The sequence below is a fragment of the Aquarana catesbeiana genome, linkage group LG06 (assembly GCF_042186555.1).
Source record: "Aquarana catesbeiana isolate 2022-GZ linkage group LG06, ASM4218655v1, whole genome shotgun sequence".
Classification (NCBI taxonomy): domain Eukaryota; kingdom Metazoa; phylum Chordata; class Amphibia; order Anura; family Ranidae; genus Aquarana; species Aquarana catesbeiana.
This window is the reverse complement of record NC_133329.1, coordinates 408,791,251-408,805,473: the sequence shown is the minus strand read 5'-3', so window position 1 is coordinate 408,805,473 and position 14,223 is coordinate 408,791,251. Positions and strand designations below refer to the sequence as shown.

General features: G+C 45.6%; 1 protein-coding gene across 1 annotated transcript; it reads right to left on the bottom strand.

The window, feature by feature from the left end:
• Window positions 1-102: 102 nt before the first annotated feature.
• On the bottom strand, window positions 103-13,086 carry TSN (translin). The gene is made up of 6 exons (XM_073634473.1): window positions 12,919-13,086; window positions 11,718-11,811; window positions 11,242-11,338; window positions 6,090-6,205; window positions 3,455-3,534; window positions 103-1,154 (listed from the first exon to the last, which is right to left on the bottom strand). The coding sequence occupies exons 1-6, from the start codon at window positions 12,982-12,984 to the stop codon at window positions 897-899; spliced, it is 711 nt and encodes a 236-aa protein (XP_073490574.1). The 5' UTR covers window positions 12,985-13,086; the 3' UTR covers window positions 103-896.
• Between the last annotated feature and the right edge of the window lie 1,137 nt (window positions 13,087-14,223).

Here is a 14,223-nt window from a genome sequence, read left to right as displayed (position 1 = left end):
TGTAAAAAGGATTACGCTGCACTAGAGTGTGTTAGACATGTGTTTTTAAATAAAAAAGCGACAATCACAGAAGAGCAGAAAAAAGTGAGATACAACAACAAAGACCTGCAAACCCCATAATGACTTTATTAACAGTAAACATAAGATGCCATCAGGCAAAACGCATAACGCATAAAACTTTTTATTGTTTTTTTTTTTTTTTTTTATTACAGGGAATGTTTAAAAGTGAACTAGTCACCTCAGCGCCAAAGTCCACTTATACAAGTGCCTATAGCGGGGGAGGGATAGATAATATACGTAACTTCCTCCCCGCGGCCCACAGGTGAGCCGTCAACCTCCTCCAGACCAGCTCTCAGGGAATGCCGACCAGCCTGAAGATGATCCTGCACTCTGCTGAAGTGTATTCTTGCAAGATTTGGGCTCTTTAGCATTCTCAGGATGTAAGGAGGATGATGTCACTCCCCCGGTACCATGAATATCAGGGGGGAAAGGCAAGTATATCATCTATTTTCCTCCCCACAGGTACATTTATGCATCGTTTTAAGAGAGGGGGAGCACCGTGAAAAAGCAAACCTTGCCACAGAGATGGAAGGTCCTCTTTAACAAAATATAGTTTAGTTATCATGCCCCTCCCCCCTCCCCCATAAATCATCTACCTCCTTAAAGGCTCATCAAGCCAAAGCAAAGCAGATCACAAATTAGAACAATGATGACTCAATGAGAAATGCATCCACAGACACCCAGCAGTAGCGCGAGAAGCTTCGGACTGATTCTTCATGAGAAAAATAGAAAAACAAAAAGATAAGAAACTGGACTTGATCCCCAGAACGGGAACGAGTGATGTTTTGGCTCCAGCCTGGGCGGGAAAACAGCCAGCCCCAGAGTGCGCACAACAGTCAGACTTCACCAGACAATGTGGTGCTCAATGGTTTCTCTGAGATTGTCTGCGTTTTGTTGAGTCCCCTGATAGACAAATCGTACACGACTTCTTCAATTTTCTTCACGTCGTATTTCAGGCCGTCGTAGCGCTTCCTCAGTGAGTCGTTTTTCAGGTTCAGCAGCCGGAAGCCGAAGTCCAGCTCGTTGATGAAGGTGGCGATGCGGAGCGGTCTGGCGTAGTCGCCGGCTGTGACGCTGTTCACCGCCAACCTGGACTAGGAATGAACATAAGAGAGAGAGTCTAATGTCAGAAACAACTCATGGACCAGGACCAAAAATGTAATATTAAAAGCACATCTGTCATGGCTTCCCCCCTCCACATCCCCCACTTCCACATACATTTGAGGAGCCATGCAGCCGACACCTGGCCCCTCGCATACAGTTCCCGTCCCTCCACACCTTCTGTGTGGGAGGCGCCAGGTTGTCAGCTTGTGTATTGATTTCTTCACACCAGCCGCAGACCTCCTCCCCTCCAGGCGGCAGAGTCAAGCAGGCACAGCACGTTCTTCCTGTGCCCCGCTGGAGAACAAAGAATTTTCCCCCAGCCACGCGCCTGGCGCGGTCTCTTTAGAGAGGGTGGTGCCTGTTACCTGGGCAATCTGATGCCAAGCGAATAGAGAGAGGAGCAGCACCATTTAAGTGTAGCAGTAGAAATCCATTTTTATTATTGATAAACTATTGCTAAAGTATCAGATTTTCTGGGTCACGAGTTTGTTCCCCGGCTTGGGTACAACTACCTGGGCTGGGGAAAACAGTACATATTTTCCTCCTGATGGCCCTCTGTATGCTCCATGTGCCTGTGAGGATCCCCAGACTGAGGTCGCCCCTCCAGGAGCTGCCTCTGCTTCTCATTGCCTTGCCTCCTCTCTGCCGGCACCCTCTGTTTTCTAATGCTCCTGATCCATGGCCAGGGTGCCCAGTGCTTCTCTCCCTCTCGCCCCAGACCCAGTGGATGCCTGCCCAGAGACCCGCCTCCATAGACCCTTCAGAACCCACCATCCAGCACCTGAACCTTCCTGTCTTTCTTCCCTTTGCTGTGCCCCTATTTCCACCCAGAGGATCCCTGCCCCTTTCCGTGCCCATTAATGCTCTGTAGACTGTTTCCCCCGTTGCTGTGCCGGATTTTCTTCCCATGGACGCTTAAACCTTGCTGTCTCTACTTTTATTTAATGAAATACTAATATATTAGTATTCCATTAAGTAAATGGAATATATATACACATTTTTTGTCTTGTTTTTAACCATATCAGCACCTACCCAGTATAGTCCTGAGGAAGCTACCATTTAGCGAAACACGTCGACTAGCAAGTGTAAAGGCGTGGTTGGATAAAACTTGTTTTCTATTAGATAGTTACAATCTATGAGTACTCACCTTTATAGATAAGATCCAACCTTTGTACTTGCATTATTGAGTATTTGTTGACCGTGTCCATATAGGGTGTTGCTTGTGTGTTTTCTATGTTTTTTAAATTGCTTTGTAATAAAATATATAACTTTTTAACCAAGGTTTTTTGGGCATTATGTGGCCAAAGTCCACCTATTTGAGTTTTCTCAATCCTTAGCCAACCTTGCTGTGTCAGTCTACTGCCCAGAGGATCACTTCCCCTTTTCCTGTCTTATAATTGCCCATGTGGACTGTTCCCCTCAGAGGGTCATTTTCCCTTGCTGCTCCCTGAACTATTCAGTCGCGTTGTCCCCACGGCTACTCTGACCGGCTTATCTTATTGTGCCCACTGCTACTCCGTGAACTGTGCCGTGGCCCAACACCACCCTTCCTGTACCCCCAAGTCTCCCAAAAAAAAAAAAAAAAAAAAAGTCCGCACATTGGGTTCCATGTGATCTGCCTCTGTGCGCCCTTCTCTGTGCTCCTAGTTCGTCACATCATCTTTGGCCAAAGAGCAGGCACACAAAGAAGGACCCCACCTCCTGGAAAAAGAAATGAAGTCTCGGGACTGGAATGGGCATCGCTGCAGCTTTAGATAAATAAAACGGGCAATTACACCGTCTGCATCGGGCGAGCTGGCACATTTGGCAAACCACCCGTCCTCCAGATCCCCATGACTACACTTAAGGTAATCTCTTATAATGTACGCGGCCTCTGCTCCCCAGGCAAACGTAGCAAACTATGGTGGGAACTAAAGAAGTCGGAGGGGGGCGCAAGTGGGTTTCCTACAGGAAACCCATTTTACTCCCCATTCAATGCCTAAGCTGCCCACCCATCTCTACAACCAGTTGTTCCATAGTACCACAGGGGGCTTTCTAATGCTAGTGATCAGTTGGGGGGGGGCTAGAGATCAGCTCTAGAATACACACCCCCCCCCCCCCCCCCCCCGCGCTCCTCACAATACACACAGAACAATCCCATCCACTCCCACCCTCACCCTCACCACAGCCTGCAGCCTTGGAGAACTACCAGCCCAACCACACAGAATTCTCCCCCCGCCCCTCCCCCCTTTCAGATCTTATGGAGAACACCCTGTAGATTCTATATGGCAGCTGTGCCTCATATACTTACCAGCTCACTGGCCAGGTTCAGTACACCGGACAGGTAATCTTCAATATCCAGATGGAAACCTTTCTCCCGCCCACACTCAACTAGAACAAGAGAAGAAGATCATTAGAGGATGCAATGCTACATGTGGTCTCCCTGTAATGAAGACAACTATGTCATTATTAGATTGCTGTTATTTGAAGCTCAGTCCTGAGATTATCTGTAATCACCAGATTGGAGAATCTGATGAATTGGTGGTTGTAAAAGCCAACACGGGCAACTCTTTAAAAGCAGAATTCCAGCTTAAACCTTACTAGTCTTAACCACTTATGGACAGCCACACACCGATATACGTCCTAACTTTGAAGAGGAATATTGTTTTTCGGCCGGCGGTCCGCTTTCCGATAAAAGTGGTCTCTGCAGCGGATTCGCCGTGAGATCACTTTATCGGGGGCAGGCGAGCCCCCCTCCCGCCGCGCTACGGTGCCCTCTTTTTTTTCCTTACTTTTTATTTTTACACTGTCCCTTTCTTTATTTTTGTATCACTTTTATTCCCATTACAAAAAATGTAAACATATATATATATACACACACACACATACACACACACACACACACTGTATCTCACAAAAGTGAGTACACCCCTCAGTCACATTTTTGTCAATATTTTATTCTATCTTTTCATGTGACAACACTGAAGAAATGACACTTGTCTACAATGTAAAGTAGTGAGTGTACAGCTTGTATAACAGTGTAAATTTGCTGTCCCCTCAAAATAACTCAACACACGCCATTAATGTCTAAACCGCTGGCAACAAAAGTCAGTACACCCCCTAAGTAAAAATGTCCAAATTGGGTCAAATTAGCCATTTTCCCTTCCTGGTGTCATGTGACTGGTTAGTGTTACAAGGTCTCAGGTGTGAATGGGGAGCAGGTGTGTTAAATTTGGTGTTATCACTCTCACTCTCTCATACTGGTCACTGGAAGTACAACATGGCACCTCATGGCAAAGAACTCTCTGAGGATCTGAAAAAAAGAATTGTTGCTCTACATAAAGATGGTCTAGGCTATAAGAAGATTGCCAAGACCCTGAAACTGAGCTGCAGCACGGTGGCCAAGACCATACAGCGGTATAACAGGACAGGTTCCACTCAGAACAGGCCTCGCCATGGTCCACCAAAGAAGTTGAGGTCACGTGCTCAGCGTCATATCCAGAGGTTGTCTTTAGGAAATAGACATATGAGTGGTGCCAGCATTGCTGCAGAGGTTGTAGGGGTGGGTCAGCCTGTCAGTGCTCAGACCATACGCCGCACACTGCATCAAATTGGTCTGCATGGCTGTCGTCCCAGGAGGAAGCCAAGCAGGACATTTCTGGGGGGGGGCGTTCTGTATACCATCTGTGTACAGAGCGCCTCCAGGCTGCCATATTGCATTTTACAGAAAATTACCGCGGCTGCAGATTGAAAAGGAAAGGTCATTTTTGAACAATCAATTACAAGATGACTTGTTTAGCAAATTTACAGCCAAAAGTTTTAAGAATGACACAAATATAAAATTTTCACAAAGCCTGCCAGTTTTTATGATGGCAATTTGCATATATTCCAGAATGTTATGAAGAGTGATCAGATGAATTGCAATTCATTGTAAAGTCCCTCTTTGCCATGAAGATGAACTTAAAGCGGAGTTCCACACAAAAATGGAACTTCCGCTTTTCTCTGATGAATCCTCTTTCCGATTGTTTGGGGCATCCGGAAAAAACCTTGTCTGGAGAAGAAAAGGTGAGGGCTACCATCAGTCCTGTGTCATGCCAACAGTAAAGCATCCTGGAACCATTCATGGTTGGGGTTGCTCACTTATAATTTTGCCTAAGAACACAGCCATGAATAAAGAATGGTACAAAAACATCCTCCGAGAGAAACTCCTCCCAACCATCCAAGAACAGTTTGGTGAGGAACAAAGCCTTCTCCAGCATGATGGAGCACCTTGCCATAAGGCAAAAATGATAACTAAGTGGCTCGGGGAACAAAACATCCAAATTTTGGGTCCAAGGCCAGGAAACTCCCCAGACCGATTAAGGTGGTGGTCAATCCTCAAGAGGCAGGTGAACCAAAAAAACCCTTACAAATCCTGACAAACTCCAAGCATTGATTATGCAACAATGGGGGGGGGGGGGGGGGGGGTCATCACTCAGGATGTGGCCCAGAAGTTGAGTGACAGCTTGCCGGGGGGGGGAAATTGCGGAGGTCTTGAAAAAGAAGGATTAGCACTGCAAATATTGACTCTTTGCATAAACTTGTCATTATCAATAAAAGCCTCTGACACTTATGAAATGCTTGTAATTATACTTCCGTATCCCATAGTAACATCTGACAGAAATATCTAAAAACACTGAAGCAGCCGACTTTGTTACAAATATAAATTTTCACATTCTCAAAACTTTTGGCCACGGCTGTGTATGCGAGATTATTTTTTTTTTGGTTGCCATATTTTTTGCCAAGAATGGGGAAGGTACCCTTTTAAGCATTGCATAGCTAACAGGCAGTGTTGCACGCAGCAGTCTGTATGTTATAGCGCGGCTCTGGAGAGGTTGATGGAAGGTAAGTACTGAGGAGTAAAGAGGGTGAGCGCTCTATCGCAGGGTGTGACGGCAGGGACTTACTTCCCAGTATCTCACACACGGCCTCCCGGGTCACCAGCTGCTCGCTCTCCAGGTAGACCAGGAACGCGGCCTGGAACACGAGACGCTGCAGGACAAACCGCCACTGATCATGAAACCTGCGGAAAGACAAAGAAAAAGCCGCGTCACCACCACGAAACCGACATCACTAATCCCACTAACCTACACTGGGGAGAAAAAAAAAAAAAAACACTCACCATTTACTGGTATAGATAGAATTCAACGCAAGCTACTCATATATAAACTGTCACATAATTTTCATTTTAACCAATTTCTCTTGAATGAATCTTCCTGCTTTGAATGCAAACGGAATCCACCCCTTTCTGTCGGCCTTCAACCCCTCGTCTAATCGGGACAATTTTTTTTCTATTTTTTGCGCATGTTAACCACTTCAGCCTCGGAAGGATTTACCCCCATTCCTGACCAGGCCATTTTTTTGCGATACGGCAATGCGTCACTTACGCATACTGACAATTGCGCGGTCGTGCGACGTTGTACTCAAACAAAATTGACGTCCTTTTTCCCCCCCCACAAATAGAGCTTTCTTTTGGTGGTATTTGATCACCTCTGCGGTTTTTAATTTTTTGCGCTATAAACAAAAGAAGAGCGACAATTTTGAAAAAAAAAAAAAAAAAAAAAATGTATATACTATGGGATATTTTTATACTTTTCTAGTAATGGTGTCGATCAGCGATTATTAGCGGGACTGCGACATTGCGGCTGACAAATCTGACACTACGTGACACTTTTTTGGGGACCAGTGACATTATTACAGTGATCAGTGCTAAAAATATACACTGTTACTGTACTAATGACACTGGCAGAGAAGGGGTTAACACCAGGGGCAATTAAATGGTTAAATGTGTCCCTAGGGGGTGCTTTCTAACGGTGTGTGGGGGATGGACTGACTGGGTGAACACAGAGATCAGAGTTCCTGCTTAGCAGAAACACAAGATCTCTATCTTTTCCCGTCAGAACGGCGATCTGCCTTGTTTACATGTGTTCTGCCTCGCTCGGGAACGATCGTGGGTGGCCGGCAGAAAACAGGTCCGCTGGACCTGCTGATTGGCTCCCCCCCCTGTCCAATCAGCGCCCACCCCCCCACTGTCTATTGAATGGGAGAGCCCAGAAAGCACCGGATGCCGCTTGTGAGGGGGCTGCACTTTGAGAGCCCCATAAAAGTGATCTAAAGAGGCCCGATCAACTTTCATCAGAAGCCGGTACCAAGCTGCAGCCATGACCTTGATTTAACCCCTTCAATACCGGACACTTTCACCCCCTTCCTGCCCAGGCTAAATTTTCAGCTTTCAGAGCGGTCACACTTTGAATGACAATTGAGCGGTCAATCAACACTGTACCCAAATGACATTTATTATCCTTTTTTATCACACAAATAGAGCTTTCTTTTGGTGCTATTTAATCACCACTGTTTTTTTTTTTTCAACAAAAAACAAAAATAAAAAGGACCGAAAATTTTGATTTTGAGGGAAAAAAAAAGTGTTTTTTCTTTGTTTCTGTTAAAAACACTTTGCAAATAATCTTCCTAATAAAATTTAGGTCACAATGTATTCTGCTACATTTCTTTGGTGAAAATAATCCAAATCAGTTTATATTATACTCTATATATATATATATATATATATAGATATATATATATATATATGAAAATCGATCAATCCTGATGTACTGACGGCCAAACCTCATTTCTTGAGGCCCAAAAATGGCAGGACAGTACAAATACCACCCAAATGACCCCCTTTTTGGAAAGTCAGTCCGAGGTATTTAGTAAGAGGCCACCATGGCGAGATTTTTGACGTAATTTTTTTGTCACAATTTTTGTACAAAATGAAGAAATTAACAAATATTTTTTTCACAAGTCTTTATTTTTTTACATATTGTCACCAGAGCAGTACAGCATCCTCATAACTGGTGTGGCGGTGATCAGGAACACTGACTGGTGACAGTATGTAAAAATAAATAAAATTAAAAAAAAAAAAAAAAAAAAAAGATTTTTTTTTTTTTTTTAATTATTTCTCTTTTTTATTACTTTTTTTTTTCTTTTTACACAATACTGTGACCAGAGCAATACAGGGTTACCAAAATAACACTACACAGGTGGTCAGGATTATTATTTTACACATTATCACATATCATTTGTATAAACAACCATTTTTTACTGAATTAAATTGATTAAGTCATAGTTACATAGTAGGTGAGGTTGAAAAAAGACACAAGTCCATCAAGTCCAACCTATGTGTGTGATTATATGTCAGTATTACATTACATATCCCTGTATGTTGCGGTCATTCAGGTGATTATCTAATAGTTTCTTGAAGCTATCAATGCTCCCCGCTGAGACCACCGCCTGTGGAAGGGAATTCCACATCCTTACCGCTCTTACAGTAAAGAACCCTCTACGTAGTTTAAGGTTAAACCTCTTTTCTTCCAATTGTAATGAGTGGCCACGAGTCTTATTAAACTCTCTTCTGCGAAAAAGTTTTATCCCTATTGTGGGGTCACCAGTACGGTATTTGTAAATTGAAATCATATCCCCTCTCAAGCGTCTCTTCTCCAGAGAGAATAAGTTCAGTGCTCGCAACCTTTCCTCATAACTAAGATCCTCCAGACCCTTTATTAGCTTTGTTGCCCTTCTTTGTACTCGCTCCATTTCCAGTACATCCTTCCTGAGGACTGGTGCCCAGAACTGGACAGCATACTCCAGGTGCGGCCGGACCAGAGTCTTGTAGAGCGGGAGAATTATCATTTTATCTCTGGAGTTGATCCCCCTTTTAATGCCAATATTCTGTTTGCCTTATTAGCAGCAGCTTGGCATTGCATGCCATTGCTGAGCCTATCATCTACTAGGACCCCCAGGTCCTTTTCCATCCTAGATTCCCCCAGAGGTTCTCCCCCCAGTCTATAGATTGCATTCATATTTTTGCCACCCAAATGCATTATTTTACATTTTTCTACATTGAACCTCATTTGCCATGTAGTCGCCCACCCCATTAATTTGTTCAGATCTTTTTGCAAGATTTCCACATCCTGCGGAGAAGTTATTGCCCTGCTTAGCTTAGTATCGTCTGCAAATACAGAGATTGAACTATTTATCCCATCCTCCAGATCGTTTATGAACAAATTAAATAGGATTGGTCCCAGCACAGAACCCTGGGGGACCCCACTACCCACCCCTGACCATTCCGAGTACTCCCCATTTATCACCACCCTCTGAACTCGCCCTTGTAGCCAGTTTTCAATCCATGTACTCACCCTATGGTCCATGCCAACGCACCTTATTTTTGTACAGTAAACGTTTATGGGGAACTGTGTCAAATGCTTTTGCAAAATCCAGATACACCACGTCTACGGGCCTTCCTTTATCTAGATGGCAACTCACCTCCTCATAGAAGGTTAATAGATTGGTTTGGCAAGAACGATTCTTCATGAATCCATGCTGATTACTGCTAATGATATCATTCTTATTACTAAAATCTTGTATATAGTCCCTTATCATCCCCTCCAAGAGCTTACATACTATTGATGTTAGGCTAACTGGTCTGTAATTCCCAGGGATGTTTTTTTGGCCCTTTTTAAATATTGGTCCTACATTGGCTTTTCTCCAATCAGCTGGTACCATTCCAGTCAATAGACTGTCTGTAAAAATTAGGAACAACGGTCTGGCAATCACCTGACTGAGTTCCCTAAGTACCCTCGGATGCAAGCCATCTGGTCCCGGTGATTTATTAATGTTAAGTTTCTCAAGTCTAATTTTAATTCCGTCCTCTGTTAACCATGTAGGTGCTTCCTGTGTTGTGTCATGAGGATAAACACTGCAGTTTTGGTTACTGAAGCCCCCCGATTCACTCGTGAACACCGAGGAGAAGAATAAATTCAATACCTTTGCCATCTCCCCATCCTTTGTAACCAGATGTCCTTCCTCATTCTTTATGGGGCCAATATGGTCTGTCCTCCCTTTTTTACTGTTTACATACTTAAAGAATTTCTTGGGATTTTTTTTGCTCTCCTCCGCTATGTGTCTTTCATGTTCTATCTTAGCCGTCCTAATTGCACCCTTACATTTCTTGTTGCATTCTTTATAAAGTCTGAATGCTGTGGATGATCCCTCAACCTTGTATTTTTTGAAGGCCTTCTCCTTTGCTTTTATATGCATTTTTACATTGGAGTTAAGCCATCCAGGATGTTTGTTCGCTCTTTTAAATTTATTACCCAATGGGATACATTGGCTAATGCCCTTATTTAATATGCTCTTAAAGCAAACCCATCTCTCCTCTGTATTCTTTGTTCCTAATATTTTATCCCAATTTATGCCTTTTAGCAAGGTTTGTAGTTTAGGGAAGTTGGCTCTTTTGAAAGTCAGTGTGTATTGTTGTGATTAGCGGTGTTTGGCTACAGATGAGCTGCGATTGGCTCCGTCTGTACCATGTGACCACAGTGATCAAACACAATAGTACACAAAGGCATGAATCAAAGCCATTCATTGTGTACAGTTGTCATGTGATCTGCTGTTATTGGTCACAGCAATCACATGGTACCGACAAGCAGGCCAGTACAGTGATCTGTCATCCACTGTCTCCACCAGGGTACGGCCCCCGGGGGGGGGGGGGGGGAGCGGTAGGCGTGATCCTGGGGAGGACATAATATGACATCCTTCCAGAATAGCAGGGCACCCGCCGGGCCATCACTTTACAATAGGTCAGGCAGGAAGGGGTTAACCACTTGCCTACCATGATGTTTATAAACGTACCTTGGTAGACAGGTGGCTACTTGAAGCCCAAGCCATTTACTGATCATGTGAACGGATGTCTGTCCCATCGGGCTTACCATTCACGTCCCAATGTGGACCTTAAGTCAGTTCAGCTCTTCATGTATTCAGAGGTGAAGCAGCGCCACCTGTAGGCAGTGCCGGCAACGCTTCTTCCAAAGCACAGCACTTCCTGTCCCAGTGACACAACAGGAAGTGAGAGAAAATCACTTCAAAGTGAGGGGAAATAGCTGCTTGGTCGTCACTGGAACAGAGCCAGAACCCTCCCCCCCAAAAAACTTCCGAGCACTGACCCCCGGAACATACAGAGTGGGAGATGTCCCAACGTGAATTGTCTGCATCGGCCCTTACCGGTAATACTGTTCGGAGGGGAACTTAGTGGCCAGTTCTTTGAGCTGTGTCCGGACGGTGCCGAAATGTTCTCGAGCTTTCGAGCTCTTCGCAGGAACTGAGGAAAGAAAAAACACAGAGGTGAGGGGGGAGGGGCGTTAATTATGACAGTGACTCCGCCCAAAATGTTCCTGCTTTCTGCAGAGATGGCCGAGCGGATTTATTTTTTGCAGTTTTGTATCTTCCGGTGATTTCATCTCCGCCCCCCCCCCCCCCCCCCCCCCCCCCCCGGAACTGATCCGTCCAATTGTAACCAGAGAGGAAAATAAAATTACCAGGGGGGAGGGGAGGATCGGAACGACAATGTGGGGGGAGGGGAAACACACAAATACAAAACCATCCTGGACACACAATGTTGGATAGGCTGCCTTCACTATCGGAGGATTCTGATGACTGAGGGGGAGGGGCGGAGTCAGCAGACAGAGTGGCGCACTCACTGTTATTGAATCCCGCCTCCTGGTGGACGCCCTGAAGAAGGATGAGAATCTCCCGAGCCGTCTGCTCCAAAGTCTGCACCACCTTCCGGATCTCCTGCAGAGAACAACAACAACAACACAGCTTTATACATCGGATGGGGGAACACACCGATATCTCCCCCACCTCAAATAACCTACCCCATCCCCCTCCAACCCCCCCGATAACCTACCCCCCCTCCAACAACCTACCCCATCCCCCTCCAACCCCCCCGATAACCTACCCCATCCCCCCCTCCAACAACCTACCCAATCCCCCCCTCCAACCCCCCCGATAACCTACCTATCCCCCCCTCCAACCCCCCCGATAACCTACCCCATCCCCCCCTCCAACAACCTACCCAATCCCCCCCTCCAACCCCCCCGATAACCTACCTATCCCCCCCTCCAAACCCTTGATAACCTACCCCATCCACCCCCCTCCAACCCCCTGATAACCTACCCCATCCACCCCCCTCCAACCCCCTGATAACCTACCCCATCCCCCCTCCAACCCCCTGATAACCTACCCCATCCCCCCTCCAACCCCCGATAACCTACCCCATCCCCCCCCTCCAACAACCTACCCCATCCCCCCTCCAACCCCCCCGATAACCTACCCCACCCCCCCTCCAACAACCTACCCCATCCCCCCGATAACCTACCCCCCCCTCCAACAACCTACCCCATCCCCCCCTCCAACCCCCCGATAACCTACCCCCCCATATCCCTCCATGGTACCCCCTCCTCCTCCCGGATGTCCTGCAGAGAACAACACACAGCTTTATACATCAGATGGGGGAACACACCGATATCTCCCCCACCTCAAATAACCTACCCCATCCGCCTCCAACCCCCCGATAACCTACCCCATCCCCCCCTCCAACACCCAATAACCTACCCCATCCCCCCTCTAACCCCCCGATAACCTACCCCATCCCCCCTCCAACCCCCCCCCCCCATTACTTACCCCATCCCCTCTCCTACCCCCCCCAATAACCCTACCATAACCTACCCCATCCCTCCTCCAACCCCCCTGATAACCAACCCATACCCCCCTTCAACCCCCCCCCATGGTACCCTCTCCTCCTCCCACATGTCCAGCAGAGAACACACAGCTTTTATACATCGGATGGGGGAACAAACCGATATCTCCCCCCATGGTACCCCCTCCTCCTCCTCTCACCTCCCGGATGTCCTGGTCGGCGCTCAGGCCGCACTGTAGTTGGGTGAACATCTCTATTACCGACATCGTGCAGACGCTTCACCGGAGACTCAGGGGGTGACGTCACTCGTAGGGGCGGGGAGTTGGCTGATCGGCCTCTACCAGCGAGAGCGGGAGAGACAGAGCGGCACTTCCGGTGACGTCATCAGCCCGGGCCGGAAGGGATAATACACAACATTTGTAATAATAATAATAATAAAATCGTGACCTTTAACAACAATTCTGTCTCCCCCTGCCATGTATATAAAGGGGTAATTCTGAATAAATAACTTTTTCTATATGAGAACCATCTTGGCTCACCCAGATGTGACTTGTTTTCATATAACTTGGCATGCTTCTATTAGGTTAAGTTCAATTTGGCCCGAGTCAAGTGATACAAATATTAAAATATGGCACCAAAACGTGGCACCATGACAGCCATGCATCTCAATGGGAAATTTTGAATAAGACGCCAAGCTATTCCTATATGAAAACCATCTTGGCTCACCCAAATTCCACTTGTTTTATACACATTGGGCATCCTACAATTTAGAAAAGTTCAATTTGGCCCGAGCCAAGTTATATAAACCATGAAATATGGCACCGAATGCATAGCCCAATGCCCAATGAGTGTAAAACAAGTGGAATCTGGGTGAGCCAAGATGCTTTTCATATAGGAATAGATTCTGAATTTCCCAGTGAAATGTATGGCTGTCAGGGTGCCATATTTTATGATTTAGATCACTTGGGCCAAATCACATCTGGGTGAGCCAAGATGGTTCTCATATAAAGAAAGTTATTTATTCAGAATGACCCCTTTACATACATGTCAGGGGGAGACAGAATTGTTGTAATAGGTCACGATTTTATTATAAACTTTGCAGATGATTGTTTAGTAAATAGTCCCCTTTGTGAATAAAGATCCAACCTGAATAAGAAGCTGGCCGAATAAGAAGACAACTTCAGCTTCATTAAATTCTAAACAATAATAGTACAATGGTAATCGTAGTAATCGTAAAAATAATTGTTAATAACAAATATATAATAAAATAATAACAAATAAAAATAATATAATAATACCAAATAATATAGTATATAGTAGTATTTGAAGTCTGTTTTATTATCAGTAATGATATTTATTCCTGTTTTAAAACTCCACTCATGTAAACTAGAATGGATGTAATTCCTCGGAGTGACCGGCAGGTGTCGCTCTTCATGTAGAGTCTATGGGGGATGTAATTCCTCGGAGTGGCCGGCAGGTGGCGATCTTCATATAGAGTCTATGGG